This window comes from Doryrhamphus excisus, chromosome 3 (assembly GCF_030265055.1).
Source record: "Doryrhamphus excisus isolate RoL2022-K1 chromosome 3, RoL_Dexc_1.0, whole genome shotgun sequence".
Lineage (NCBI taxonomy): Eukaryota > Metazoa > Chordata > Actinopteri > Syngnathiformes > Syngnathidae > Doryrhamphus > Doryrhamphus excisus.
The window spans coordinates 10,392,030-10,419,582 of NC_080468.1; the positions used below are offsets into that span (position 1 = coordinate 10,392,030).

The window sequence follows — 27,553 nt, forward strand, 5'->3', positions numbered from 1 at the left end:
GATTCTCCATGGGCAAGTCATTTTGGTTTTTAATGTAGAGCCCAGATATAGTATACATAATACGAGTATTATAATATAAATAAGCCATTTAAGACGTAAATAAGACCTGCGCTCAAGGGTGTTGCTATAAATGTGTGCCCTTGTGGAGCTGAGTGGAGGACAAACAGGGACAAACTGTGTGAAATGTGTAGTTGACAGCGGAGTATGAAGCGAATAACACCTTCCCTTATTGTTCTCCGACCAGAGTTGGAGAACTGTAATAGTACCTCTTCTCCAATAAAATCTCATTAGTACTGTATCATTAAATAATGATAATATGTGGTGTATCGTTACATGTTATGTCAGATGTCAAAACATCCGTTCACTAAAAAGCTGTTTTTATTTTTCTGTTGTTACATCTGCTCATTTAAATTATGAATTGTTTTGCCGCACATCATTATGAATTGATATGAACTATGCACAGCTTGTTGTGACATCTGCTCGCTGCATTGAGACGTGGAGATGTGTTATTGTTCAGTGGATTGAAAGGTCATGTACTGATACCGGAACATTGGAGATTAACAGGGTTTTTGGTTTTTTTTCCCCATGTGCGTGGGCCTCTATCCACATATTAGATTGGGTTGAGGGAAAGTGGGAGGAAGTTTAATCCACACTGTCAGTAATTATGTGTGATGTGATCTGTGGTAATCTCCAGCTCATCTGGTCTGGTTATAATCTCATTTGTGGCATGGTGCTTCCTTTCTCTTCTGCACCAGAAGGGAGAACTTGGATTTAGAAAGATCAGATGAGTGTTTGTTGGGTTAGGCTCTTGTGTCAATCATTTGATTGAACTTTGAAAAAAGCTCAAACCTGTGAGAAAACGTGCTATGAAGATAGTATTAATGTAAATGACCCTCTTCTACACATTTTTCGGCCCTTTGTATTGAGTTGTGGACTCCTATTGAGCAGCTCCACACAATAACGTCCACAGAAAGCTTTCTAGATCTTCCAGAATCTGCACCTGTTTCAGCTGTATTACCTTGGATTTCCAAAATGGTCTGTTTTCTATTCCACCCACGGCTCACCTCCGGGCATGCCCACTCCGCTTTGATAGGTCACACTCCCAAGTGGTCCCGAGGACTTTTGGACTACTGCCGAACCCCACTTTCTAATATTGTCGGTATAGAAGTTTATAATAAATGAATAAAACCTACTACTTGTAGCTACTTGTATCTCATGAGCTACTGGTTTGAGACCCATGACTTAACAAACAATGCACAACGATGAGCCAATTCAAGAAACAATACAAGCAGTTGATGTTTGCTAAATACAAGGATGAAGAGTCTTGAACCAGTCATGATGTGCTATATATATCACTATATTGACATGCACTATGGTACCCATTATGGCATTGGATGCTCATATCACCTCCTACTTCGGTACGAGGTACATTATTAAAAAAAAAAAAAACTTAAACTGTTTTATAGAAAGCAGGAAGTGAACAAATGTAACAGTTACTGATTGTAAAAGTACCAGATGGAGGGGTAGGATTTAATAAGCTTTGCTTCTTCCTACTCCTTTTGGACATGTGGAACTGTGAACTGATTATGGGATGCACTCAATTGTAATCTGATGCATGTTCAAATGAAATTAAACCATTACCATTACCATAACATGTATGAACTTGAAGAGTGGTAACGACATCGGAAATGTGGTCATTACACGTTTTTTTGCAGGACTACTCATGTTTAAAAAAACTTGGGTAGAACACTGACTGGTGAAAAAAGGCTACTAGGAACTCCAGGCATCAGTGAGCTTTATTCACACTCTATTGTACTACACAGACTACTGTTTACTTATACAAGACACTGATAAATTGTTACTTACGGCTTGCGCTTCTGACTCACTCAACATTACCAAGTAACGTTGGAAAGCCATTGGACGGATAGTCCAGATGTTGGGATGTCTATGGGATGTTCGAAGAGTCATCCCAAAATTCTTTCAGGGCTCACACAAAGCTAATTATCTGAAACTTTGGTGTAGTTTAACACGAGAATACAACATTCTAACAACATTTATAGGTCATAAAAATGGAAAAAGCATCATGGGTCCCCTCTCAATAGTTGCCAGGGGATGTTTATTTACTCAACTGCCGGGCATATTTTTGACTGGGGGTGTTTATTTAGGGAGCGACATTATTTAAGGGGCAAATGGAGGACTATATGAAACATGGTGTGTGTTGTGGAGTTGAGGCTATGATTTAGGTTTGTGTGGGTGTCGCCTGTATACTCACTACTGTATACCTCATTAGTATGCAGAAATTATACATCACCATAACCTCCGATGAGGGAAACTTTGAAAATGCATATCGAATGCTTCTGCCTTTGCAGTTTATAGTGCCTCCATTTTTTTGCTTCAATGTTTAATAAACAAGGACACACATTTGGTGTTTCTGCATTGGAAAGTACTGCAAGTTAGTTCAGGAGATGGTGAGCGTTTAATTTGTGGCAAAATAAGCCATTTTGTTCTTATTTAGTTTTATTTTTTTTAAATGATTGTGTGCTCTGTGAACTGGGGATTTAAATTGGAGCTGTAAATAAAAGTAATCCGACACAAATCAATATTGTTTCAACCAGCTTCTCCAGTTCTAAAGACATTATTAAAAAAAAAAGAAAAAAAAAGGAGATCAATCACAAAGGAGAGACTGTCACGGAAGGGTTGATGTTTCCCTTCCTTTCAGATGACACGATGTGCAGTGGAAAGAAACATGTGAATTACAAAAACAATCCTTGCAATCCTTGCTTTAAATTGAAATGTGCATTGGAGTAAAACGTTAAACAGGAAAAGAAGAGATTAATATCATCCTGTCCCCCCCCCCCCCCCCCCCCCCCACACTTTCCACAGTCAACAAGCACAAACCGTGGATAGAAGCCTCTTACCATGGTGTGATCACAGAGAACATGGACACCGTGCTGCTGGACCCTCCGCTTGTAGCTCTTGACAAGGATGCTCCGGTCCCATTTGCAGGTAGGGAACATGCTAATAAATGTATGTATGCAACCTGTGAAGTGGAACCTCTGAAGTCCATGACACGGCAACTGATTTCCATTGACAAAACCACAAATCTATTCCATGGTAGAACTTTGACTAGGCCACTCTAAAGTCTTCATCCATTCAGAGGTGGACTTGCTGGTGTGTTCTGGATCATTGTTCTGCTGCAGAACACAAGTTGGTTTCAGTTTGAGGTCACCAACAAATACGTCACGGATATTCTCCTTCAGGATTTTTAGGTAGACAGCAGAATTCATGGTTCCATTTATCACAACAAGCCTCCCAGGTCCCGAAGCAGCAAAACCGCCCTAGACCATCACACTACCTCCACCATATTTTACTGTTGGTATGATATTTTTTTTTCTGAAATGGGGATTACATTCATGCCCAAAGGTCTTTGGAGATCATCAGTTTCTGGCAAAAATGAGATGAGCCTTAATGTTCTTTTTGATCAGCAGTGATATTGGTCTTGGAACTCTGCCATGCAGGCCGTTTTTGCCCGGTGTCTTTCTTATGGTGGAGTCATGAACACTGACCTTAACTGAGGCAATCGATGCCTGTAGTTCTTTGCATATTGTTGTGGGGTCTTTTGTGACCCCATGGGTGAGTCGCCGCTGCACTCTTGAGGTAATTTTGGTTGACCGGCAACTCCCGGGAAGCTCCCCACAGGTTTTTGCCATTTGTGGATCATGGCTCTCGCTGTGGTATGCTGGAGTCCCAAAGCTTTGGAAATGGCATTATAACACTGATACACTTAATTAATCTTAGTTAAGTTAGGTTTGAATTTGTTTCTCCTTTAATAATAAATGCAGTTTGCCTTTAGTTGCCCCTAGGGCGCACTTTGGACCCCGTGCTATAGATTTTACAGATAAGTTGCTCAACCACATGCACACACACACACACACACACATTGCTTTGCTATTCTTAGCTTCATGGAGCTTGAATTGTCACATTGGCATATGATTTATTGACATGGTTAAATTAAATGGATTACAGTGAGTTAGTTTTGGAAGTTGGGTTCTCAGCTCAGGGGCACCTCAGTTTCTGCTCATTCGCTCCATCAGCCCCTGTATCTACGTATTGCAGGAATTGAACTTGTGACCGCTCACAGGCTGCAATCTTGACCATTCATGCATAAATATTACTTAATGCAGATCAAATACATTATACAATAAAATAAAAAAGTCATACTTTACAATACAAGTCATACAATACATCTACTGTATGTAGGCGTCTGCAATTTAAGTATCTGCACAAACTTTTGACCCACTTCGAGCTTCTAATACAAGTGGTATGGGTCAAATAGGGGGCATATATGGAGAACATTTATGTATTTCTTAACATATATTTATAATATTTACAACAGGGTTCTCAAACTCAATTTACTCAATTTACTTGGGGGCCACTGGAGCTCGGGTCTGGGTGAGACTGGGCCGCATCAGGTTTTCCAAAAAAAAAAAAAAAATGCATTTATTAAAAACAAAAATGTTTAAAAAACTTCGCTTTGGTTCCAATTTTCTACAAGAAAAGCTCTGATAAAACATTCCACTGTTCTCAAATATCTTACTTTTTATTTTTCTACACAAAATAAGATGAAAAATAAATAAACAAATCAAGAATAAAGAAAATCAATCAATCAGTAATGAATAAATAAATATAATAATAATAAACGGCAAATAATAAAAACTTAAGAAACCACATATAGTTGGTGGGTAGACAAATTATTTTTTTCAGATTAAAATGAACAAAGCATTATTAGAGCCCTGTAGACATGACAAAACACGACTATAGTCACATTTATACTCTTTTTATTTACAACATATTGCGCAACTGTAGGGTCTTGAGACACATGCTAACTCGCAAACTAGAGAGCTAGCGACCTAAATGGTAGCCTCCAAGTTATTTCCTTTGAACTTAAAAAGCCAAAAACTTACCACTTCCACACGGATAGGGAGGATAACTATTAACAGTTATTTAACCTTTAACATGACCTTGTTCACTAGTGAGAGAATACCGAAAATACCGGAACGTCAGATCAACAGGCCGATGGGCACAGCGCCTACAACAGGGGTCTCAAACACGCACACTAGTTTGAGGCCCCCCCCTTGATATGAAAGTTTAATGTTAGTGCGGCCCGCGCAAGTTTGATATGGATGCTGTATGGTATCATGTACCCAGAAAAAATTATTACGTTTGATTAATGTTCATGTTAAAGGTTAAATAACTGTTAATAGTTATCCTCCCTATCCGTGTGGAAGTGGTAAGTTTTTGGCTATTTAAGTTTAAAGGAAATAACTTGAAGGCTGCCGTTTAGGTCGCTAGCTCTCTAGTTTGCGAGTTAGCATGTGTCTCAAGACCCTGCAGTTGCGCAATATGTTGTAAATAAAAAGAGTATAAATGTGACTATAGTCGTGTTTTGTCATGTCTACAGGGCTCTAATAATGCTTTGTCCATTTTAATCTGAAAAAAATATTTTTTCTACCCACCAACTATATGTGGTTTCTTAAGTTTTTATTATTTGCCATTTTATTATTATTATTATATTTATTTATTACTGATTGATTGATTTTCTTTATTCTTGATTTATTTATTTTTCATCTTATTTTTTGCAGAAAAATAAAAAGTAAGATATTTGAGAACAGTGGAATGTTTTATCAGAGCTTTCATTGTAGAAAATCGGAACCAAAGCACTGAAAAAGTTTGTATATTTTTCAGTTTTTAATAAATGTGTTTTTTTTTGTGAAAACCTGATGCGGCCCAGCCTTGCCCAGACCCTAGCTCCAGTGGCCCCCAGGTAAATTGAGTTTGAGACCCCTGGCCTACAATAATACGGTCACTGTACCGGACAGTACAAGATAGGGTAAGGAGCTCACGAGGAGAGTAGCGCTGCTCCTCCTTCGCATTTAGAGGAGCCATTTGAGGTGAGTCGAGCATCGTGTCTGGTTGTCTCCTGGATTTCTTCCTGCTGGGTGTTTCAGGTAGGGCCAGCTGGGATGAGGCCCTGGGGTAAACAGACGCACGCTGGAGGGATTATATCTCCCATCTGGCTCAGGAATACCTTGGTGTCATCCTGGTAGAACTGCAAGAGGAAGTTTGGCTTCCCTACTGAGATTGCTGGCCCCACGACCCGGATCCGGATAAAAGGAAGAAAACGGATAAATGGATGGGCCCCACCGTACCTACGTTACATCTTCATCTCTGAATAAAAACATTTTTTAAAAAGGAAATTTTAAATCAGCATACTGATCTACGGTAGGTTTTGTTGCCTTGCAGCATGGCAGACTTCCAATATGCCACCGAATGTGTTAACATGTAATAATGACAGGAGAACATAATTATGAAACTCATCGGCAGATGATGCTTTCAGATGTTGATTATGTCGTCTCGCAAGAGGCAGCCATGCGAATATAGCAAAGCTGACAGTGACGGCAATGAGACGAAGATCGCTGTTGTAATTAGATCAATTATTCCGAGACTCAAAGGCAAACAAAGACTCTTTTTGGCAGTTAGCGCTTAAACCGCTCATTATGGCAAAAATGGTTTCTATTAAGCCAACGATGGAAGATGGATATTTGACTTTGTGTTTTTCTCATATTTTTGTTGTAATGCAACAGACATTATTTAGTCTTTTATTATGCCGTGTCTGAGCTGCTCTTTCAAAATGGCTGACCTTGGGGAGTGTAAAACCGCTTGCATAATTGTCCTTACATGCTTTACCTCCAAACAAAATTATACTTTTGATACAAAATATCAGTCAGATAGCTTAACTTGCTGACTGAAAAACAACACTCGGGAACTTTAAACAGCAAATACACAAAAAGCCCCCCCCCCCCCCCCCCCCCCCCCCCCCGTATGATTAACACATGTTGTCTGAATGGTGAAGGTCACTTCTGGTGAAATATCTTGAGAGGAGCTGCAGAGCTGTGCCGTTGTCAATGAACCCCTCACAATAACCACCGAGGAGACTAAAGAAAAATGGCATCAAACCCGATACCCTTCCTGACCTATCTCTTTTTACAATTGTCCACAGCCAGACAAACACCCAGGCTTTTCCACTCGTGGATTCCCAGTCTTTCGACTCTTTATCTCACTCCTTTCTCCTTCTCCTCCATCCATTCTCTCCTATACCAAATGCCACATTTCTTCTATCCTTTCCTTTCTTCCCCACTTCAACAACTTGTTCCAAGTGAGCTCCTGTGTGTGGTGTTCACTTGAGCATTACAGACACTCGCATCAATCCTGGTTTTGTTTTACTGCAGAGGTGTGGCCTGTCCTTCTGGCTCCACATTAATTGCAGGGAACAAAAACACAGACAAGCATTGTTCACTAGACTTACCTCCCCTTTCATTCTTACACATTTTATTAGTACAACTTTTCCTTTTTTAAAGGTTTAACCAGGGCTCTACATTACAAAACATCATTATTATTCATTATTATCATTTCTTGTGGTTGTTTTCCTACATAGATCATGATTAAATAGATCAAATTGTGTAGATCAGGGGTCTCAAACTCAATTTACCTGGGGGCCACTGGAGCTAGGGTCTGGGCAAGGCTGGGCCGCATCAGGTTTTCCAAAAAAAAACAAAAAAAAAACGCATTTATTAAAAACAGAAAAATATACAAACTTTTTCAGTGCTTTGGTTCCGATTTTCTACAATAAAAGCTCTGATAAAACATTCCACATATCCACATTTCAAATATCTTAATTTTTATTTTTCTGCACAAAATAAGATGAAAAACAAATAAACAAATCAAGAAAAAAGAAAATCAATCAATCAATCAGTAATAAATAAATATAATAATAATAATAATAATAATAAAAAGGCAAATAATAAAAACTTAAGAAACCACATATAGTTGGTGGGTAGACAAATTATTTTTTTCAGATTAAAATGAACAAAGCATTATTAGAGCCCTGTAATAATAATAATAATAATACATTTTATTTGTATAGCGCTTTTCAAGATACTCAAAGACACTTTACAAAAGAATGAAGTTGAATAAAGCAAGTAAACAGAATAAAAGACACACCAGAATACAACATTGATTGGTTAATACACAGTTAAAACGTAAAAGCGTAAAAGCGGGGCGGGTCATGTAGACATGACAAAACACGACTATAGTCACATTTATACTCTTTTTATTTACAACCTATTGCGCAACTGCAGGGTCTTGAGACACATGCTAACTCGCAAACTAGAGAGCTAGCGACCTAAACGGTAGCCTTCAAGTTATTTCCTTTAAACTTAAATAGCCAAAACCTTACCACTTCCACACGGATCGGGAGGATAACTATTGACAGTTATTTAACCTTTAACATGAACATTAATCAAACGTAATAATTTTTTCTGGGTACATGATACCATACAGCAGGGGTGCTCATTAAGTCGATCGCGATCTACTGGTCGATCGCGGCGTGACATTAAAAAAATATCATCCCAGCATCAATGCCGTCACTTGATTGATATACAGGGCAGCCATTCAGATGACAACAGAATGTTGCCCTTCGGGCGACCAATCAAATCAAACAACGTCTCTAAGTGCAGCAGAACTTACGATGTCAGCCTATCATCCATCCCCGTTACTTGATTGACATACAGGACAACCAGTCAGATGACAACTGAAGTTTGACCTTTAGGTCACCGCTCATGCGTAAACAACGATGCAAAGTGCTAAGCTAGTCGGCGAATTGCGTCAGATTTTAAGCCCTCGCTAAAGTTTATGGTCACTAAAATGAGTGAAGGAGCTGGACCAAGTAAAAAGGCAAAAACATATCACTTCCATACGGAATGGGAGGTGGACTTTTTTTTTCACAATGTCTTTTTCGAAGTGCGTTTGCCTGGCTAACCTGGCTATCAGCAGCTACTGTCCGGACTATGCATCCCTGGCTGATTCAATTCAGTGCAAGTCATCAAAGTAAACGCAGGTAATTACAAAAAATGTTAATAGTTAATTATGTGTGTTTTGCAATATTGGCTCATTTGGTTATGTAAGGTACATCAACATACATTGTACGTACAAATAATTCTCAATACATTTGAAAATAAATAGATGTTTTGCATTTTTGTAGTGGGTAGATCATTTTGACTCGGTCATTTTAAAAGTAGCTCGCATGCTGAAAAAGTGTGAGCACCCCTGCCATACAGCATCCATATCAAACTTGCGCGGGCCGCACTAACATTAAACTTTCATATCAAGGCGGGGGCCTCGAACTAGTGTCCTGCGGGCCACATTTGGCCCCGCGGGCCGCATGTTTGAGACCCCTGGTGTAGATGTATGCTAACATGGCATGCCATACTACCTTACACATGGTAGTCGTAGTAAGCAGTGATATTTATAAGTTGTGCACCACAATGAAACATTATTGAATAGACACATTTGTGTACTAGTAAAGTGTTTTTAATCCAGAGAAAAAATGCTGAATGGTCAAACAATAATTTGTGAAGCAAAGGTGAGAAAAATCCACAGAGAAATGGAAGCGCTAGATTTTGTAGCTTGTGCAAAATCAGCACTTGGTATTGGATCTAATCGGTGGTGTTTCATTGTGACCACTTCAAATTGTCACAGCAATGTGATTCACTCACCTGTGCCATCATTTGATTTGCTGCCGCTAATAAAATACTTGTTTAGGAGGCACTGGTTCATCACTTTTTGCTGTTTTCCTTCACAAGTTGTTGAAGAATTAGACCATGTTGGCAGGGACACCATGATAGATGTTTTCCTAGTCAAACCTTCGCTGATTGGTTGATCGCCAACAAGAACGGGTGTGGGTAAACTGTGGACCGTGGTCTAAATAAAGGATTCTGATTGGTCCATTTCAAGATTTGCAAGGATGGGTTTGCAAATTACCACCGGAATTACGCAGTCCGTGTTTTACCAACACCCAACAAGAACCAAAGAACCAAGAACCAAAGTGCACTTGCCCCACGGGAATATCACTGATTGGATTTAATTGCCCCAATTTTGTTTTAACTTGCCCCGGGCCATCGGTACATCGTTATTGCCGAGCCCTGCCGGTTTGTTCTCATTCCTTTTCGACTCATGCTTTGCCCATTGCCCCCCCCGCCCCCCCCCCTTCATTTCATTTCAACTGCCTACAGTGGTCCTAACTTAAAGAATATGTGTAGGGAGAAATTATTACTCCATGCCACTAAGGCATCCTTCATCCTCCGTGCCCACACCTCATGCAAAGGTGTGTGGGTCGAGGCCTGTGCACCGAGCAAGCCCTCTCAATCACATTAACATGAGGGATGGTTGCAGTGGACTGGAGGTTGCTGTGAAAAAACCTGTTTCATCTGCCTATGCTTTATCTCAGCACCACAGTCAACAGGCATACGTTCCCCCCATTTGTCATGGTACCAGAATAATGTGCCGTGGTGCACTATTTCCTCATGGTAATGGACTAAAAGTAGCTGGAGAGGAAAATGTGGAACAGACATATGGGCAACAAAATAATGTGAGCATCTTCAGAAGTAGTTTCCAAAAAGGAACATGGATAGTTATTCCGATGCATGCAATGCAATTTTCTAGGCCAGTTCCCATTTGGGATTTTTTTTCATTGAAGGAAATTGCTCAATGTTCTGAAACATGTTTTCCAATCATAATATTTCAGAATTCATGTAATGGCTTTGCATGAGCTCATGGCTCTGTCCTCTTTCTGAACATTGTGCATTTGCGGCAGTAATGCATCACAGTATTGCAATATGGCAGAATACAGTTCAAATACTGTATTGACCCAAATATAAGACAATATTGTTTCCCTATAGACAAAACAGGTCAATATTGCATGGATAGCTCGTTGGAACCAACATAATTCACACTACTTTTGTGCAGCATAAAACAATCAGACAGTGAAAGAAAATGTATGTATATATGTGTGTGTATATATATATATACACACACACACATATATTTTATAGATGGTATATATATATATATATATATATATATATATATATATATATATATATATATATATATATATATATATATATATATATATATATTCTTTCTCTTCTCTAAATGTTACTCATTATTCTGTTTGCTTGTTTGTCGGTAGCCACAGAATAACTATTGTTGATCAGGATTACATTAACTTTTGGGGGAAAAAACAAAAAAAAACTCTACATTGGTGGCACTACTGAATCTAATTTAGTTGTAAATTCAATGAAATGTGACATAGTAAAACAAAAGTGTCTGATTATAAATATAAGTGGGAATGGTATTTTAATAGTGATCATTCTACTGTCTTGTCATCTCTGCTGGAATCTCTGATTGACTGATATGACAAACGTAAGAATACCACCTTAATACCACATACAACTATAAATTGGTAGAGGTACCTAGGCTAATCATACATAAATTTAGGGGTAATAATTATCATTATTATTATCATTAATTATTATTAATTATTACTTTACAAAAAAATAGTAATAATGGACAGCAAGACATTGTTGCTTCAAAAATTGAGTTTGCAACAATTGGTTGTTGATGATAAAAGAAAGAAAGGTGGTGATTTAAAATACTCATTTAAAAACATTAAAAACATTATCTACATACCTCAAAATACAACAACCATTACAATAAAATACAATGCAAACAAACAACCCAGATTAGGCACAGCAAGTGAAGACTGGGGCTGGAGCTGGTCATCGGTAAAACCTTGCTTTTTAATGCACAAGACTAGACACACACAAACTAATAAACACGTCTAAAAACCTCAGGTAGGGTTTAACAAGAAGATACTGATGTTTGGGTTGGTCACCTGTCCAGACACGGTCTCAAGTTCTTGTTTTTTTAATGCACAAGATTAGACACATGCAATCCAGAAAATGATATGTAAATGTTACAAAAAAGTGGGCTAATAAATTGACAATAAAAGCACAAATACTGCGTATTTCAGAAAATAACAGATGGAATGATACAGCACTCTACGAGAAGCAATGAAGTCTGTAAAATTAAATAATTTTTAAAAAATCCAAAAATTGTTAACTATAATGATGAAAATGGTAATATTAATGATGATTATAATGATGGTAATAACGATAAAGATTATAACAATAATGATAATGATAATAACAATAATAATATTACAACGATAATAATAACAGGGGAAAACAAGACTGATGGACACAAAAATTTTCATTGGTTGTTTTGCTAAACTTGAGGGGTTATTGTAAAATGGATAGCCAGTTAATTGCCCGTAGAGTTAATGGCAAACATATTGGCTTTAAAATTACAACATATTTTGCATATGTGTTGTGAGTGTCAGTGAAGAAGAGGAAGAAAGTGGTGGCTCTACCTCCGCAGAATTTATAATCATACATCCATAGTAACATTTTTAATAATTTATTAGTTTCATTTGTTTTGAGTCCATATTTTTGTGTTAGATTAAATAATTTGTCTTTATCTGCCATTTTAGGTCCATGGCGTATAAAAAGAGGTTAATCAAATTTTGAGAGTGTCTAAGAAATAATACTATATTCAATTATTATATTAGAGGAAGTGGGGGCATCCAAGAAAGCAAATTACCCTCAGAAACGGTTTTAGTGCCAGGTATGATCAAACACATACTAGGAATTTGTTTTGGTGAAGTAGGTGCAGACACATCTATTGAAAAAATGAAAATACAAAATATACAGAATACAGTATAAATATATGTACACAGTCTGTTTTTTGTTTGTATTCCGGAAGTGCAGTCTGATATTTTACAGATGTATTTTATAGATGGTAATGCCAAACATGATAATATGAATGTGCTTGTTTAAAGGTTCAAATGCCAGAGACAGGAAGTCCAGCTCCATGTTCTTCACTCGTGCGACAAAAGAGGAAATCATTGATGTCAACAAATTAAAAAAAAAATACATCAACTCATTAGAATGGAATTGAAATGTAGACGATAAAAAAGGTCATCAATGTATCATTTCAAACAGGTATGTTTCCAAACAAAATTAAAATTGCAGAACTGAAAACAAACTCCAATTTACAATGGACTCATCAGTTTCTTTAATGCAACAATAATTAATGACAAGCTGTTCAACAGCAGGTTAGCCAAATTTATGAAACAGAATTAATTACTCATGGACAGCCAATACAGAGCTAACATTTTAGCTTCCAAGGCTCTAATCCAAATAACCAAGGAAATTAACGTTTTATCACTACTACAGAGATTTATGCTGCAGTATTTATGGATCTAACAAAATCCAATTAATTACAATAATCTTAATTAACAAAATAGTACTTTTGAAGTGAGAGGGTTAGTTTTAAACAAAGAAACTGGAAAATATACATCTGCTTGCTGAAATGTATCATGTGGCGTACCTCACGGGTCAATACTGGGACCAAAACTGTTCTTTCTCTCTCTCAATAATACTATATCCCAAAACAAAAATATTGTTATTTGAGTTGAGTTTATATTGTCTGTATTCGGGGTGGCCTGGAGGGGTCAGAAGAGCAGTCAGCATCTGCTGTGACCACCGGTTGCCCCTGTACATACCGATCCAGTGTCGGGCGACATGTCGGATGATTGTGCTGCCCATGCAAATACCGGGGATGTTCTGCGCTTCCGGGAATTTTTCAGCATGGGACAGCACAATATTATGCTCCAAAATGAGTTGATGGTCATGGATGAATGTCACCGCAATGGGCCTACAGCAGGGGTTTCAAACTCAATTTACCTGGGGGCCACTGGAGCTAGGGTCTGGGCGAGGCTGGGCCGCATCAGGTTTTCAAAAAACCCCACAAAAAACCGCATTTATTAAAAACAGAAAAATGAATAAACTTTGGTTCCGATTTTCTACAAGAAAAGCTCTGATAAAACATTCCACTGTTTTTCTACACAAAATAAGATGAAAAATAAATAAACAAATCAAGAATAAAGAAAATCAATCAATCAGTAATAAATAAATAAATATAATAATAATAATAATAATAAAACGGCAAATAATAAAAACTTAAGAAACCACATATAGTTGGTGGGTAGACTAATTATTTTTTTCAGATTAAAATGAACAAAGCATTATTAGAGCCCTGTAGACATGACAAAACACGACTATAGTCACATTTATACTCTTTTTATTTACAACATATTGCGCAACTGCAGGGTCTTGAGACACATGCTAACTCGCAAACTAGTGAGCTAGAGACCTAAACGGTAGCCTTCAAGTTATTTCCTTTAAACTTAAATAGCCAAAAACTTACCACTTCCACACGGATAGGGAGGATAACTATTAACAGTTATTTAACCTTTAACATGAACATTAATCAAACGTAATAATTTTTTCTGGGTACATGATACCATACAGCATCCATATCAAACTTGCGCGGGCCGCACTAACATTAAACCTTCATATCAAGTGGGGGCCTCAAACTAGTGTCCTGCGGGCCACATTTGGCGTGTTTGAGACCCCTGGCCTACAGTATCTCTTTGCATTCAAAATGCCATCAAAACAGTAAAATGCACCTGTGTTGTGGATGGAGTGGCCTCTGGTGGCAGTGGGGTTATTGGTTGGGTATGGGAGGTTGTAATGGACAACAAACACGGGTGCATTTTATTGATGGCATTTTGAAAATAGCGAGCATGTTTGGAATGATATGGTACGTGAGGCAAATGGTGTGACCTGGACCACTTCAGATGCATTTAAACTGCACATTTTGGAGTGGCCTTTTATTGTGGCCAAACTAAGGCACACCTGTGCAGTCATAACGTTGAACGATGAATGCTCACTAACACACTTTGACTTAGACAAGTTTGTAAACAATATTTGAGGGAGAGAGAGAGGCCTTTTGCGTCCATAGAAAAACTTTTTGTTTTTTGAGTTCAGCTCAAATAAAATGGTAGCAAAAAAAAGAAAGTGTTGCGTTCATATATTTTTTGAGTGTATGTCAAATATACTACTGAAGTATTACATTGTTTGTACTAGCTCATTATCAAACAATGTTTCTGTCAAGTACTAAAGTACTGTATATACATTCATTATGAATGTCTATAATGTATTTTGTACAGTATTTATTCCAAAAACATGTTTGTCTGTATGTACTGCGATTGGCTGGCGACCAGCCTCGCACCCAAAATCAGCTGGGATTGGCTCCAGCATAACCCTGTGACCCTCATGGGGATTACGTAAACTGGTCAATATCAATATCAATCAATATCAATTGATTGATACGTGACTGGCTGCACGGTGACCGAGTGGTTAGCACGCAGGCTACACAGCTAGTAGACCTGAGTTCGGTCATCTCTGTGTGGAGTTTGCATGCTCTCCTCGTGCATGCGTTCCAAAAACATGCTAGGTTAATTAGCGACTCCAAATTGTCCATAGGTATCAATGTGAGTGTGAATGGTTGTTTGTCTATATGTGCCCTTTGATTGGCTGGGCACCAGTCCCCCTGCCTCTTGCCCGAAGACAGCTGGGATAGGCTCCAGCACCCCCGCGCCCCTCATGAGGATAAGCGGTAGAAAATGAATGAATGATACGGGACAGAGACTTGGTAGGATTAAATAAGCTTTGCTTCTTCCTTCTCCATTTTGGACATTTTGCAATTGTGATTTGTAATATGCAACATATTCCAATGTAACAGGTATGCATTCATTCATTCATTTTCTACCGCTTTTCCTCACGAGGGTCGCGGGGGTGCTGGAGCCTATCCCAGCTGTCTTCGGGCGTAAGGCGGGGTACACCCTAGACTGGTCGCCAGCCAATCACAGGGCACATATAGACAAACAACCATTCACACTCACATTCATACCTATGGACAATTTGGAGTCGCCAATTAACCTAGCATGTTTTTGGAATGTGGGAGGAAACCGGAGTACCCGGAGAAAACCCACGCATGCACGGGGAGAACATGCAAACTCCACACAGAGATGCCCGAGGGTGGGATTGAACCCTGGTCTCCTAGCTGTGAGGTCTGCGTGCTAACCCCTAGACCACCGTTAACAGGTATGCATGTTCCAGATAAATAATAGCATTACCATGGCACCACATGGTATTTGCACTAACTTTTATTGTGTGTTATTGGCCTTGTAACATGTCACCAGCATCTGACACATTATGAAAGCAGTCCAGCAGCTGTAACTCTCCATCAACATCTCTGCTGGGTGCTTTCAGCCGCAGTGCTGTGAGTGTAGACCTGTTCTGTCTATCATGGTATGGTACAAAAGAGAGGTAGAAAGGAGATGAGAGACAAGAACGGTTTCAGCTATGACATAAGGTCATTAGCCATCAAATTAGAGGAGTGAAGTGACCAGGCAGGTGTCCGTGTGCTCGGCAGGGGAGGTGGAAATGTGTCTTTGTCCGCCTCGTTTGTTCCTTCCCTGCATGTCCTCTTTGCCTTTGTGGAGCCGTCGCAGCTCTGTGGCCAGCGCTCTTGAGTTTGTGAGTTAATGGTGAGGGAGGTCTGCAAAGAGAGAGAGAGATGCACAACATCACACAGTCTGTATGCTCTTTTAAGGGCTGACTTCTATCTACAAACCATAAAAATAGCTGCAGCATTCCTGGAACACTGTGGCTGCATTTACACTAAAAGGCCTGTGACTTGGATGAAAAAGTAAGGAAGTTTGATGATTGTGTTGTGCATTAAAAGGGTTTCATCTCAAAGCTTTCCAATGTGTATGTGCGTGTCATTCAAACGGAAGGTTCCGGCTGAAATAAAAGCTATGTAGGATAAATACAAATGTATCTATTTATCAGTGCTCATGTCAAACAAAAAAAACATTTGACTATGCAAAATACTAATTTTTGAACCAGAATTACTTTCCATAAAATTCATTAAACAATCAATCATGTTCAGTACTTTAAGCTAATCCATTCCAATCCACTTTATTAATATAGCACATTTTATAAACAGACTTTCCAAAGTGCTGCACAGACTAGTAAAATAAAAACAATATATACAAATAAAAATAAATAAAATACAATAAATAAAGGTACAAATTGAATTTAATCCAAAACTAAAAGATCAAATAAGAAATAAAATAGTAACATACATATTAAAATATTAAAAACAAGAAGCAAAGCAATAAAAGTACAAAACATAAATCCAATTAAAATAAAAAGAAAGAACTAAAAGACACATACGACCATACAACTCACTCCGAGTTAAAAGCCAGAGAATAATGGCTTTTAAAACGAGACTTAAAGCTTTCGATGTTGGGAGCCTTTTTTACTTGGCCTTAATGTCTGTTTAATGAACATTAAATAAGGTTTATATTTTAAATTAAATAATTTGTCTTTATCTGCCATTTTAGGTCCATGGCAATAAAAAGAAGTTAAGTTTTGAGAGTGTCTAAGAAATAATACTATATTCAATTATTACATTAGAGGAATTGGGGGCGTCCAAGAAAGCAAATTACCCTCAGTATTTTATAGATGGTAATGCCAAACATGATAATATGAATGTGGTTGTTGAAAGGTTCAAATGCCAGAGACAGGAAGTCCAGCTCCATGTTCTTCACTCGTGTGACAAAAGAGGAAATCCTTGATGATGTCAACAAATGTAAAAAAAATACATCAACTCATTAGAATGGAATTGAAATGTAGACGATAAAAAAGGTCATCAATTTATCATATGTTTCCAAACGAAATTAAAATTGCAGAACTTTACAATCTACTCACCAGTTTCTTTAATGCAACAATAATTATTGACAAGCTGTTCAACAGCAGGTTAGCCAAATTTATGAAACAGAATTAATTACTCATGGACAGCCAATACAAAGCTAACATTTTAGCTTGCATGGCTCTAATCCAAATAACCAAGGAAATTAACGCTTTACCGCTACTACAGAGATTTATGCTGCAGTATTTATGGATCGAACAAAATCCAATTGATGCAATTAATTACAATATCTTAATTAACAAAATAGTACTTTTGAAGTGAGAGGGTTAGTTTTAAACAAAGAAACCAGGAAAATATACATCTGCTTGCTGAAATGTATCATGTGGCGTACCTCACGGGTCAATACTGGGACCAAAACTGTTCTTTCTTAAAGCTTTCGATGTTGGGGGCCTTTTTTACTTGGCCTTAATGTCTGTTTAATGAAGATTAACTAAGGTTTATATTTTATAAGTGTGCAGGAATAATGGTTATGGCTTAAGGTCAAATGTCCGTGTACTTTTACAAAATGAAAATTGCCAAGCGCTACTCATTTTTGTAATATTTATTTTAAAGGGGACCTATTATGCTCATTTTTTTACCCTTTTTATTGAGTTGTGGACTCCGATAGAGCAGCTACGCACAATAACCTGCACAGAAAACATTCTAGATCTTCCAGAATCTGCACCTATTCCAGCTGTATTTCCTTGGAATTGTGCTACCCGCCAAAACAGTCTGTTTTAATTTATTCCACCCACGGCCCTCTTCCGGGCACGCCCACTCCGCTGTGATTGGTCACATGCCCAAATTACTTCCTGACTACACACTTCGTCAGAGGCACCGGAGTGTGAGTGCGAACTACTAGACATCGGTAGTTCTCTCCGACATTTCCCGGCGAAAGCCTTGCTACTTTTGCCTTCAGCATCCGTTTGGCGGATATTTTACGTTCATGTTCACAAAAAAAGTGAACATGAACATGAAAATATTTTGCTGGGAATCACCAACTCCAATAACGTATGCCTTGTTGAACAGAGTAGCAGAGCTTGGGGAAGGGCGGGCAATGCAGAGCTTGAGGAGGACAGTGGCCTACAGCCACACCCACAAGGAAACCCTTGTGACATCACAAATAGAACTGTTTTGCAACACCCTCTGAATCAGAGCGTTTTGAGCCATCCCAAACTTCGTTCAGGGCTCACTTCCAAATGCGCCAACCCCATTATCTGAAACTTTCACATGAAAATACAATATTCTAATTCCATTTATAGGTCAGAAAAGTGGAAAAAGCATAATAGCTCCCCTTTAATAGCTTAGTTCAACCCAAACAAACTAAATATGCATGTTTCACCAGAATATTAACAAAATGTTGGTATCCACAACTAACAATATGGTGCCTTGGTGAAGCGTGCTCTAAACACTTCTACCCTAATGTATTAAGATCATGTTTAATGGTACATGCTTTTGTTGGTATTTTTGTGAATTTTGTAATGTCAGCGATGGCAGTGATTGTCAAGCTGCCTCATTCTAATCACCAGTTTTCATATCCCAACTGTGCTACTTGGAAGCAGAAGAAATCAGAACTATGTCTCTCCTCTCATTTTAATTTCTCCGTCTACAAGACCTAAGAAGAGGATATTGTAAAATATAATTTGATGAAATGACTGTAATGGGGGAAGACTGTAAAGACTGTAACATTTTATCCTCCAAATGTTAATTAAATTCAGACTTACCCAAATGAAATGTCAAAGAAAAGCACATCTACCTCAGAGGTGAAAATATATTCAAAAATGAATCAAATGAGTTTTTGTTCCATGATGGCCCTCGTATTCTTTTTGTGTAGTGATAATGATTATAGCCAAATGAGTCTGTTCCAGGAGAAGGGAGTTTATGAAACAATCTGCTCAAATGAGCAAAGGCTTGATTACCTTTCATTTGTGGCTGCTGATTTTATACTCTATTGAGGATTTGATGTAAATCTTTTTTCTGTTTAGTGCCCTTCTTTTCTAGAGTCTGCGTGTAAACCAGGGGTCTCAAACATGCGGCCCGCGGGCGGCCAAATATGGCCCGCAGGACACTAGTTTGAGGCCCCCGCCTTGATATGAAAGTTTAATGTTAGTGCGGCCCGCGCAAGTTTGATATGGATGCTGTATGGTATCATGTACCCAGAAAAAATTATTACATTTGATTAATGTTCATGTTAAAGGTTAAATAACTGTTAATAGTTATCCTCTCTATCTGTGTGGAAGTGGTAAGTTTTTGGCTATTCAAGTTTAAAGGAAATAACTTGAAGGCTACCGTTTAGGTTGCTAGCTCTCTAGTTTGCGAGTTAGCATGTGTCTCAAGACCCTGCAGTTGCGCAATATGTTGTAAATAAAAAAAATAAATGTTGTGTTTTGTCATGTCTACAGGGCTCTAATAATGCTTTGTTCATTTTAATCTGAAAAAAACAATTTGTCTACCCACCAACTATATGTGGTTTCTTAAGTTTTTATTATTTGCCGTTTTATTATTATTATTATATTTATTTATTACTGATTGATTGATTTTCTTTATTCTCGATTTGTTTATTTTTCATCTTATTTTGTGTAGAAAAATAAAAAGTAAGATATTTGAGAACAGTGGAATGTTTTATCAGAGCTTTTCTTGTAGAAAATCGAAACCAAAGCAAAGTTTATTCATTTTTCTGTTTTTAATAAATGCATTTTTTTTTTTTTTTGGAAAACCTGATGCGGCCCAGTCTCGCCTAGACCCTAGCTCCAGTGGCCCCCAAGTAAATTGAGTTTGAGACCCTTGGTATAAACATAACAATAATATATAGATAGGTATTCCAAAAGTACTATTGCATTCACAATACATAACGTTGCGTTACTGTTGTAGGAATAAAGTCAGAGAGAATAATTAAGTCATAAAACCCCGGTGCCCTTTTCTAGCCCATTTAAAAGATAAACTACAATAACAAGAGTCTCAACAAGAGCTGTAAGTGTTTGCCAGCCACAATGTGAGCTACATTTGTTGAAATGTCACGTGGCTAACTGCCTCACGGTGACATCCTGCACATCATTAACTTAACTACAGTGGTGTACGGGATCCCTGTGAATGGAAGCCACTATATCGCAACAGCTTTTTTCTGCCCTTAATTAATATGAGTCATTTTTGCATGGCCAGAGATGTGTGTGAATGAGTCGGAGTGAGCATCAGTGGCCGTCACACTTATTGCAGTTAGTGGCGCCTATCTGGTTTGCACAGAATGCTGGCGAGTTCCAGAAGCTCCCAAAGCAAACTGTAATGGAGACAAATAGAAATGCTGCAGTTCTACTTTACATGGGATCAAATGCTATGTACTGTGATGCTGTATTTTCACACTTTTTGTCCTGTTTTTGGCTGGTCCTGCGACTCTCTTCAAATATCACCGCTTTACTCTATTACGGTTTTTAAAATATACATTCATTCATAAATCATGCTGTTTTGTGGTTGAATACAGCCTATTATTACTCAAAATATATGCATTTTGAACAAATTGTGGACTGCAAGGCGATCTAGTGGTTAGCACGCAGACGTCACAGCTAGGAGACTAGGGTTCAATTCCACCCTCGGCCGTCTTTGTGTGGAGTTTGCATGTTCTCCCCGTGCATGCGTGGGTTTTCTCCGGGTACTCCGGTTTCCTCCCACATTCCAAAAACATGCTAGGTTAATTGGCCACTCCAAATTGTCCATAGGTATAAATGTGAGTGTGAATGGTTGTTTGTCTATACAGTAAAGTCTCGTTATATCGATATCGGTTATAACGAATTACTGCTTATTACGATACTATTTTCATTTCCCGGCAAATTTCTAGTCTTTTATGATATAATTAGTTCCGTTAGTACGATACCAGGTTATTATGATAATCCGGTTACTTCGATGCCCTTTTCATCTCCCGCCAGCCAATTTGGTCTGCTTATATCGATACAAAAGCAGCTTAAATCAATCTTTGCTTAAAGATTTCAATACCAAAAAAGAACACGGCGAACGGCTGCTTCCAGTCAACTTTATTTTTCACACTTCCACCACCAGAGCGCAGCACACACACCGATTCCCGCACTTCCTGGTTCACAGGTCATGCTCAACCCGCCCCACATAGCTGGCCAAACACATGCCTGCAACAGAAGAACCAACTGACATAGCATACACACCTATTCCAACGAAGACACAAGCGTACAAATACATGTATTTAATTGTGTTGTATTCAGATATCTTTTTATCGCTTGCAATAATCACTGTTTTTCATATGTACATGCTGGCGTTCGTGGTTTCTCTCGTGTGTATAGATTCTATACACACGAGAGAAACTGTTGCAGGCATGTGTTTGGCCAGCTATGTGGGGCGGGTTGAGCATGACCTGTGAACCAGGAAGTGCGAGAATCGGTGTGTATGCTGCGCTCTGGTGGTGGAAGTGTGAAAAATAAAGTTGACTGGAAGCAGCCGTTCGCCGTGTTCTTTTTTGGCATTGAAATCCTTAAGCAAAGATTGATTTAAGCTGCTCGACATTGTTCTATACTATAGAACAATGTCGAGTGCATTATTGCCCACTTTTAATGCAGTTCGGCGCAGGATCGGATATATCGACAGTCTGGTTATATCGATATTTTTTCCGACTCCCGACAATATCGATATAACGAGACTTTACTGTATGTGTTCTGTGATTGGCTGGCCACCAGTCCAGGGTGTACCCCGCCTCTCGGCCGAAGACAGCTGGGATAGGCTCCAGCACCCCCATGACCTTAGTGAGGATAAGCAGTAGAAAATGAATGAATGAACAAATTGTACATGTGTTTTGCCGCAATTAAGCATTTTCAAGCACAAAAAAGGGCAAAATGAACTGAAATACATATATAAGGCATTCAGAATATGCATTCAAATACTCTGTAATTGATATTTGGTTACTAGGTGTCAGTAATCTTACTGTAATTTTCAGACTTGATCTCCGGAGCAACAGACTTTTATTGCAGATGTGAATCATTCATTCATTCATTCATTCATTTTCTACCGCTTTTTCCTCACGAGGGTCGCGGGGGGTGCTGGAGCCTATCCCAGCTGTCTTCGGGCGTAAGGCGGGGTACACCCTGGACTGGTGGCCAGCCAATCACAGGGCACATATAGACAAACAACCATTCACACTCACATTCATACCTATGGACAATTTGGAGTGGCCAATTAACCTAGCATGTTTTTGGAATGTGGGAGGAAACAAAGTACGGAGAACATGCAAACTCCACACAGAGATGCTCGAGGGGGGAATGGAACCCGGGTCTCCTCGCTGTAGCTCCTGCGTGCTAATAACCGAGCTAAAACTTCCTAAAACCCTCATGCTTGAATTGTTTTTTTTAATCTTGGGTAATAGAAGTGTAAAGTTGACTATAGGGGTGTTACTTCATGTGTAGAGGGCTCTAATTATGTTAAAAAAATTTATTATAAGGTCATAAACAGGTTTTCTATGCTGTTTTCCCATCCAAGTTCAATAATTCACTTATCACGGTGGGGACTGGAGCCAATTAACTAAGAATAAACAAAGAATTCATGTATACTCTAGAGCAGGGGTCAGGAACCTTTTTGGCTAAGAGAGCCATGGAAGCTACATATTTGAACATGTATTTCCATAAGGGCCCTATTATCTGTGTATGTTTTAAAGCAAGACCAACCATTTTAGGATATAATAAGTCTCCCTAGCCCTGCTCTAGTGCTCTATGTAGTTAGGTGTAGTTGGGGTAAAAGCAAGCAATACGCTATGAATTTCTATTAGCTTCTTTTAAGTGTGGCTGATCTTCTTTCACTTACGGGAAGTTAGATACCGGCAATGATGAGGGCTGATATAGTTGAGAGGATGCACACAATGTGCAGATAAAATAATTATGCAAACGAGGCGACTCAGCAACATTGAGCGGGTTACTGTGAATAGGAGAGGCCGGGGGGGTCATGGATGATGAAGTTAGTTTGAGTGACTCTGAAGGTTCAAAAGCCAGATTATCCTATTTTATGCTCACATGAACAAGGAAAATGGTGCAAAGAAGATATGCAAATCGGCATCTAATTGGCCTGTCAAGATACAGAAGCCTCATCAAGCGACTGTAAACGCACACGAGGGAGAGAGAGCACACGAGAGAATACAGAGAAATGCCGGATTCGTTTCAGCTGCTTTTTGCAGCACAATTCATTGAGACATTTTAGCTCATGCAGGGTTTGCAGACTATACTTAAAGGGCAAGTCATTTTGTGGAAAGAAAGGCTTTTTTTTATTGTTTTGAAGCATTTTTTAACACAAAGAGCGCAAGAGAATAACATTGCAGTTGTTGTTTTCCACTCTATCCTGATTCTTTGAAGGGGACATTTTATAATAAAAGTGCACTTCAGTTTCTGGTGTGCCGACCCAACAATCAAGTGCAGCTCCCTACATCTTTTACATGATTGTTTTGGTTGTGTCAAAGCCAAAAGCTAAGCCAAGCTACAGTGCGCCTATCACACATTCTTACGTCACCTCCCGTGCACACGGAACATCACTGCAAAGGCTTTTAACTTTCTTTTCCATTGTTCGTACTCCAAGGTTGAGATCTGTAATTTGTTGACTTCAGAGCTAAACCCGTTCTTTACTTGTGGTGTAGAAACAAGACAGGCTGCAGTTTTCCTGCTGACATTTTCATTTCAGTCTGCTATTGCAGTATAGGGGGCGTTGTGAGTAGTGGCTCTTTTGCAACATACTGTATTCCCAACTTAGGGCTGTCCGATAATTAAGTATCAAAATGTGATATCGGTATCAGATTTCTTTCCCGATAATGAAAAACTATATTTGATGTGTTTATTCCATCACAGGAGATATGTCATATATTACACATATTGGTATTGGTATCTGCTTATATGGGATATCAGAAATTGAGAGTTGGACAATATCGGCAAAAAAGCCAATATCGGACATCCCTTATTGTAATGTTAGCCAGGTGGGTCTCCTGCAAACAAATATTATACTGTATTACTACTCCTTTCAACCATTTTCTTGAAATGGGTCTGCAGTTTCTGCATTGGTGTTTGTGAGTGACAGGTAGAAAGGCTCTGACACACTTGGAGAGAGGAAACCACTTGTTGGATCAATCTCCAGACAACCCACATTTTTTCTAGGGAAAATACACATTTGTGTCAATACCATAATTACTAGGGATGCCAAATGATTACAACATTTTAATCAGATTAATCACAATTTTCAAATTAATTAATCGTGATTTTTTTCACCATTTGCAACTGTATCTGATTTTTTTTTCAAACCGTATTTCATTAAAATAAAGATAAATGACAGGACAGCAGTATTTGTAATTATTGACAGCACCAAATGAACTGAATATTTAAATTTCATTTCACACATACCCCCCCCCCCCCGCCCCCCCGTGCACCTCTTAATGATTAAAATGCAGTGTAGTGGAAGCGTCTCTGAAGTGTCTCTCAGAAAATCACGACTCCCGCACTGTGATTGTGCTTCCCATTAAACAACGAAGCCGACATGCAGTATTTCAGAATACAGTAGACATATTGGTAATCCTCATTTACAATAAACCATTACTGCGAGAAAAATGGAAGCAATCAGCATAACACGATGACATAGAGTCACAAGCATCAGATTATTTGTACAGTAGTAAATGTATACAAGTGTTTTTCCCCTCTCGCTTTCTCTCTGATGGATGTCTTGCCGTTTCCTGTCAAGGTGAAAAAGACAAAACAGTAATGCTTCAGATGGAAAGACCTTGAGATTAACATCTGTTTTACAGAAAAATACGTAGATACAGAGATAGAGAGGAAATAACAAGATAAACGAGGACAAGGCAAAGGGGATACTTAAGTGATCCAGAGTCATTTTAGATTTGGATGGAATCTGTTGAGGGGTTGCTTTGTGCAATTGTGTGGCCTTCTGGCTATCATGTGGGTGAAAACTTTTAGGTTTAAGAAACAGCAGCAAGTGTGTTGGAAAATAGTCATGCCCATCTGCAACTTTAGGTACACCCACACAATCTAAAGTGATCCAATACAACAAGTCTGCCTTTGCAACGATAGCAATGCTCAGTTGTGCACGCTAACTTTTACTTTGATGAACTACACACACAATAACAAAGTAGCTGTGCCTTATCAAAAGTATCTAAAGGCATCATTTTGATGCGCATAGTTGGTTTGGCAAAATGTTGTAGTGAGAGTAGGGAACAGGTGGAAGAGATGCTAGAAGAGTGGAGGTTTGCCCTGGAAAGGAGAGGAATGAAGATTAACCGCAACAAGATGGAGTATAGTATGTGTGTGAATGAGAGGGACCCAAGTGGAAGAGTGAGGTTACAGGGAGAAGAGATACAGAAGGTGCAGAATTTTAAGTATTTGGGGTCAACAGTGGTTTACATTGGGAGTGACCAGGATGGATAGGATCAGGAACGAGTACATCAGAGGGACATTACATGTTAGAGGCTTTGGAGATAAAGTCAGAGAGGCCAGACCGAGATGGTTGGGACATGTCCAGAGGAGAGATAGTGAATATATTGGTAGACGGGTGCTGCGTTTAGAGCTGCCAGGTAGGAGGTGTACAGGAAGACCAAAGAGGAGGTTTAAGGATGTAGTGAAGGAGGACATGAGGGTAGTTGGTGTGAGAGAGACAGATACAGAAGACAGGGTTGGATGGAAGCAATTGATTTGCTGTGGCGACCCCTGAAGGGAAAAGTCCAAAGAGAAAGAAGAAGAAGATCTAAAGGCAGAATTTATGGTAATGGTAATGGTTTTATTTCATTTGAACATGCATCAGATTATAATTGAATGCATCCCATAATCAGTTCCCAGTTCCACATGTCCAAAAGGAGTAGGAAGAAGCAAAGCTTATTAAATCCTACCCCTCCATCTAGTACTTTTACAATCAGTAACTGTTACATTTGTTCACTTCCTGCTTTCCATAATACAGTTTAAGGTTTTTTTTTTATTTTATTTTTCAATTTTTTTTAATTTTAATTTAATTTAATTTTTTTCTTTTTTTTCAATTTTTTTTCATTTTTTTCCCATTTTTTTTTAAATAATGCACCTCGCACATCGTACTTTGGTACCTTGCATTATTAAAAAAAATAAAAAATTAAAAAATTAAAAAAGTATTAAAAAATGAAAAAAATAGTGATATATATAGCACATCAGGACTGGTTCAAGACTCTTCATCCTTGTATTTAGCAAACATCAACTGCTTGTATTTATAATAACTTTTGGTAAGTGTACAGTATTTTATTTGACAATGTAAAATAATGAAATATTTAAAGTCTTGAATATAGACTCTGTTGTCATTTTGAGTAAAGTAAACCTTTATTAGTAGATATTAGATATTGATTTTTAGATATTGTAGAGTCTAATAGCTCAGCTCAAGCTAATAACTTCTCATAGAGGTTTTTCCGGACGCACATACACACACTCACATAGCACAGTCAGAGTTGTGCAACGCTTGGATATGACCCTAATGGGAGACACACAATAGATGCATTGTTCTCACTCACACCAGCCTAACTCTCACTTTCACTTTCCACGTTTCACTTTCTAAAGGAGTGCGGTAACTTCTCCGTTGTTGGATCTTCCTCAGTGATGACAGAGTCCAGTGTTGTAACCAAATATACATATTGCTCTTATACCCTTAAATTGTATGACCACTAACTTCTTCTCCAATAGCGATGCGGTCCAAGCGCAAGGAAGAAAATATATACATATATGTGTACGGATAAAATGTTTTTCCCTGCTTATTTTTAGTGTCCATTATTCCTCTCAATTGAATGGACCTCAGCAATTCACCTCTACAAAAAGGTTGCCTGGCAGCTTATATGAAGCCATATGAGTCCTTCCTCTAGGTCCAATCTACTAATTACGGGTACGAAACACCAAAGCACACACACACACACACACACACACATGCA

At 38.5% G+C, this 27,553-nt stretch overlaps 1 protein-coding gene across 1 annotated transcript in view; it reads left to right on the plus strand.

Moving 5' to 3' along the window:
• The window catches only part of clstn2a (calsyntenin 2a), a 183,182-nt gene that overhangs the window by 82,044 nt on the left and 73,585 nt on the right, over positions 1-27,553 (plus strand). The window contains exon 2 of the mRNA XM_058069210.1: positions 2,884-3,006. Within this exon, the coding sequence (XP_057925193.1) occupies positions 2,884-3,006 (123 nt within the window). The remainder of the gene's footprint in view (positions 1-2,883; positions 3,007-27,553) is intronic.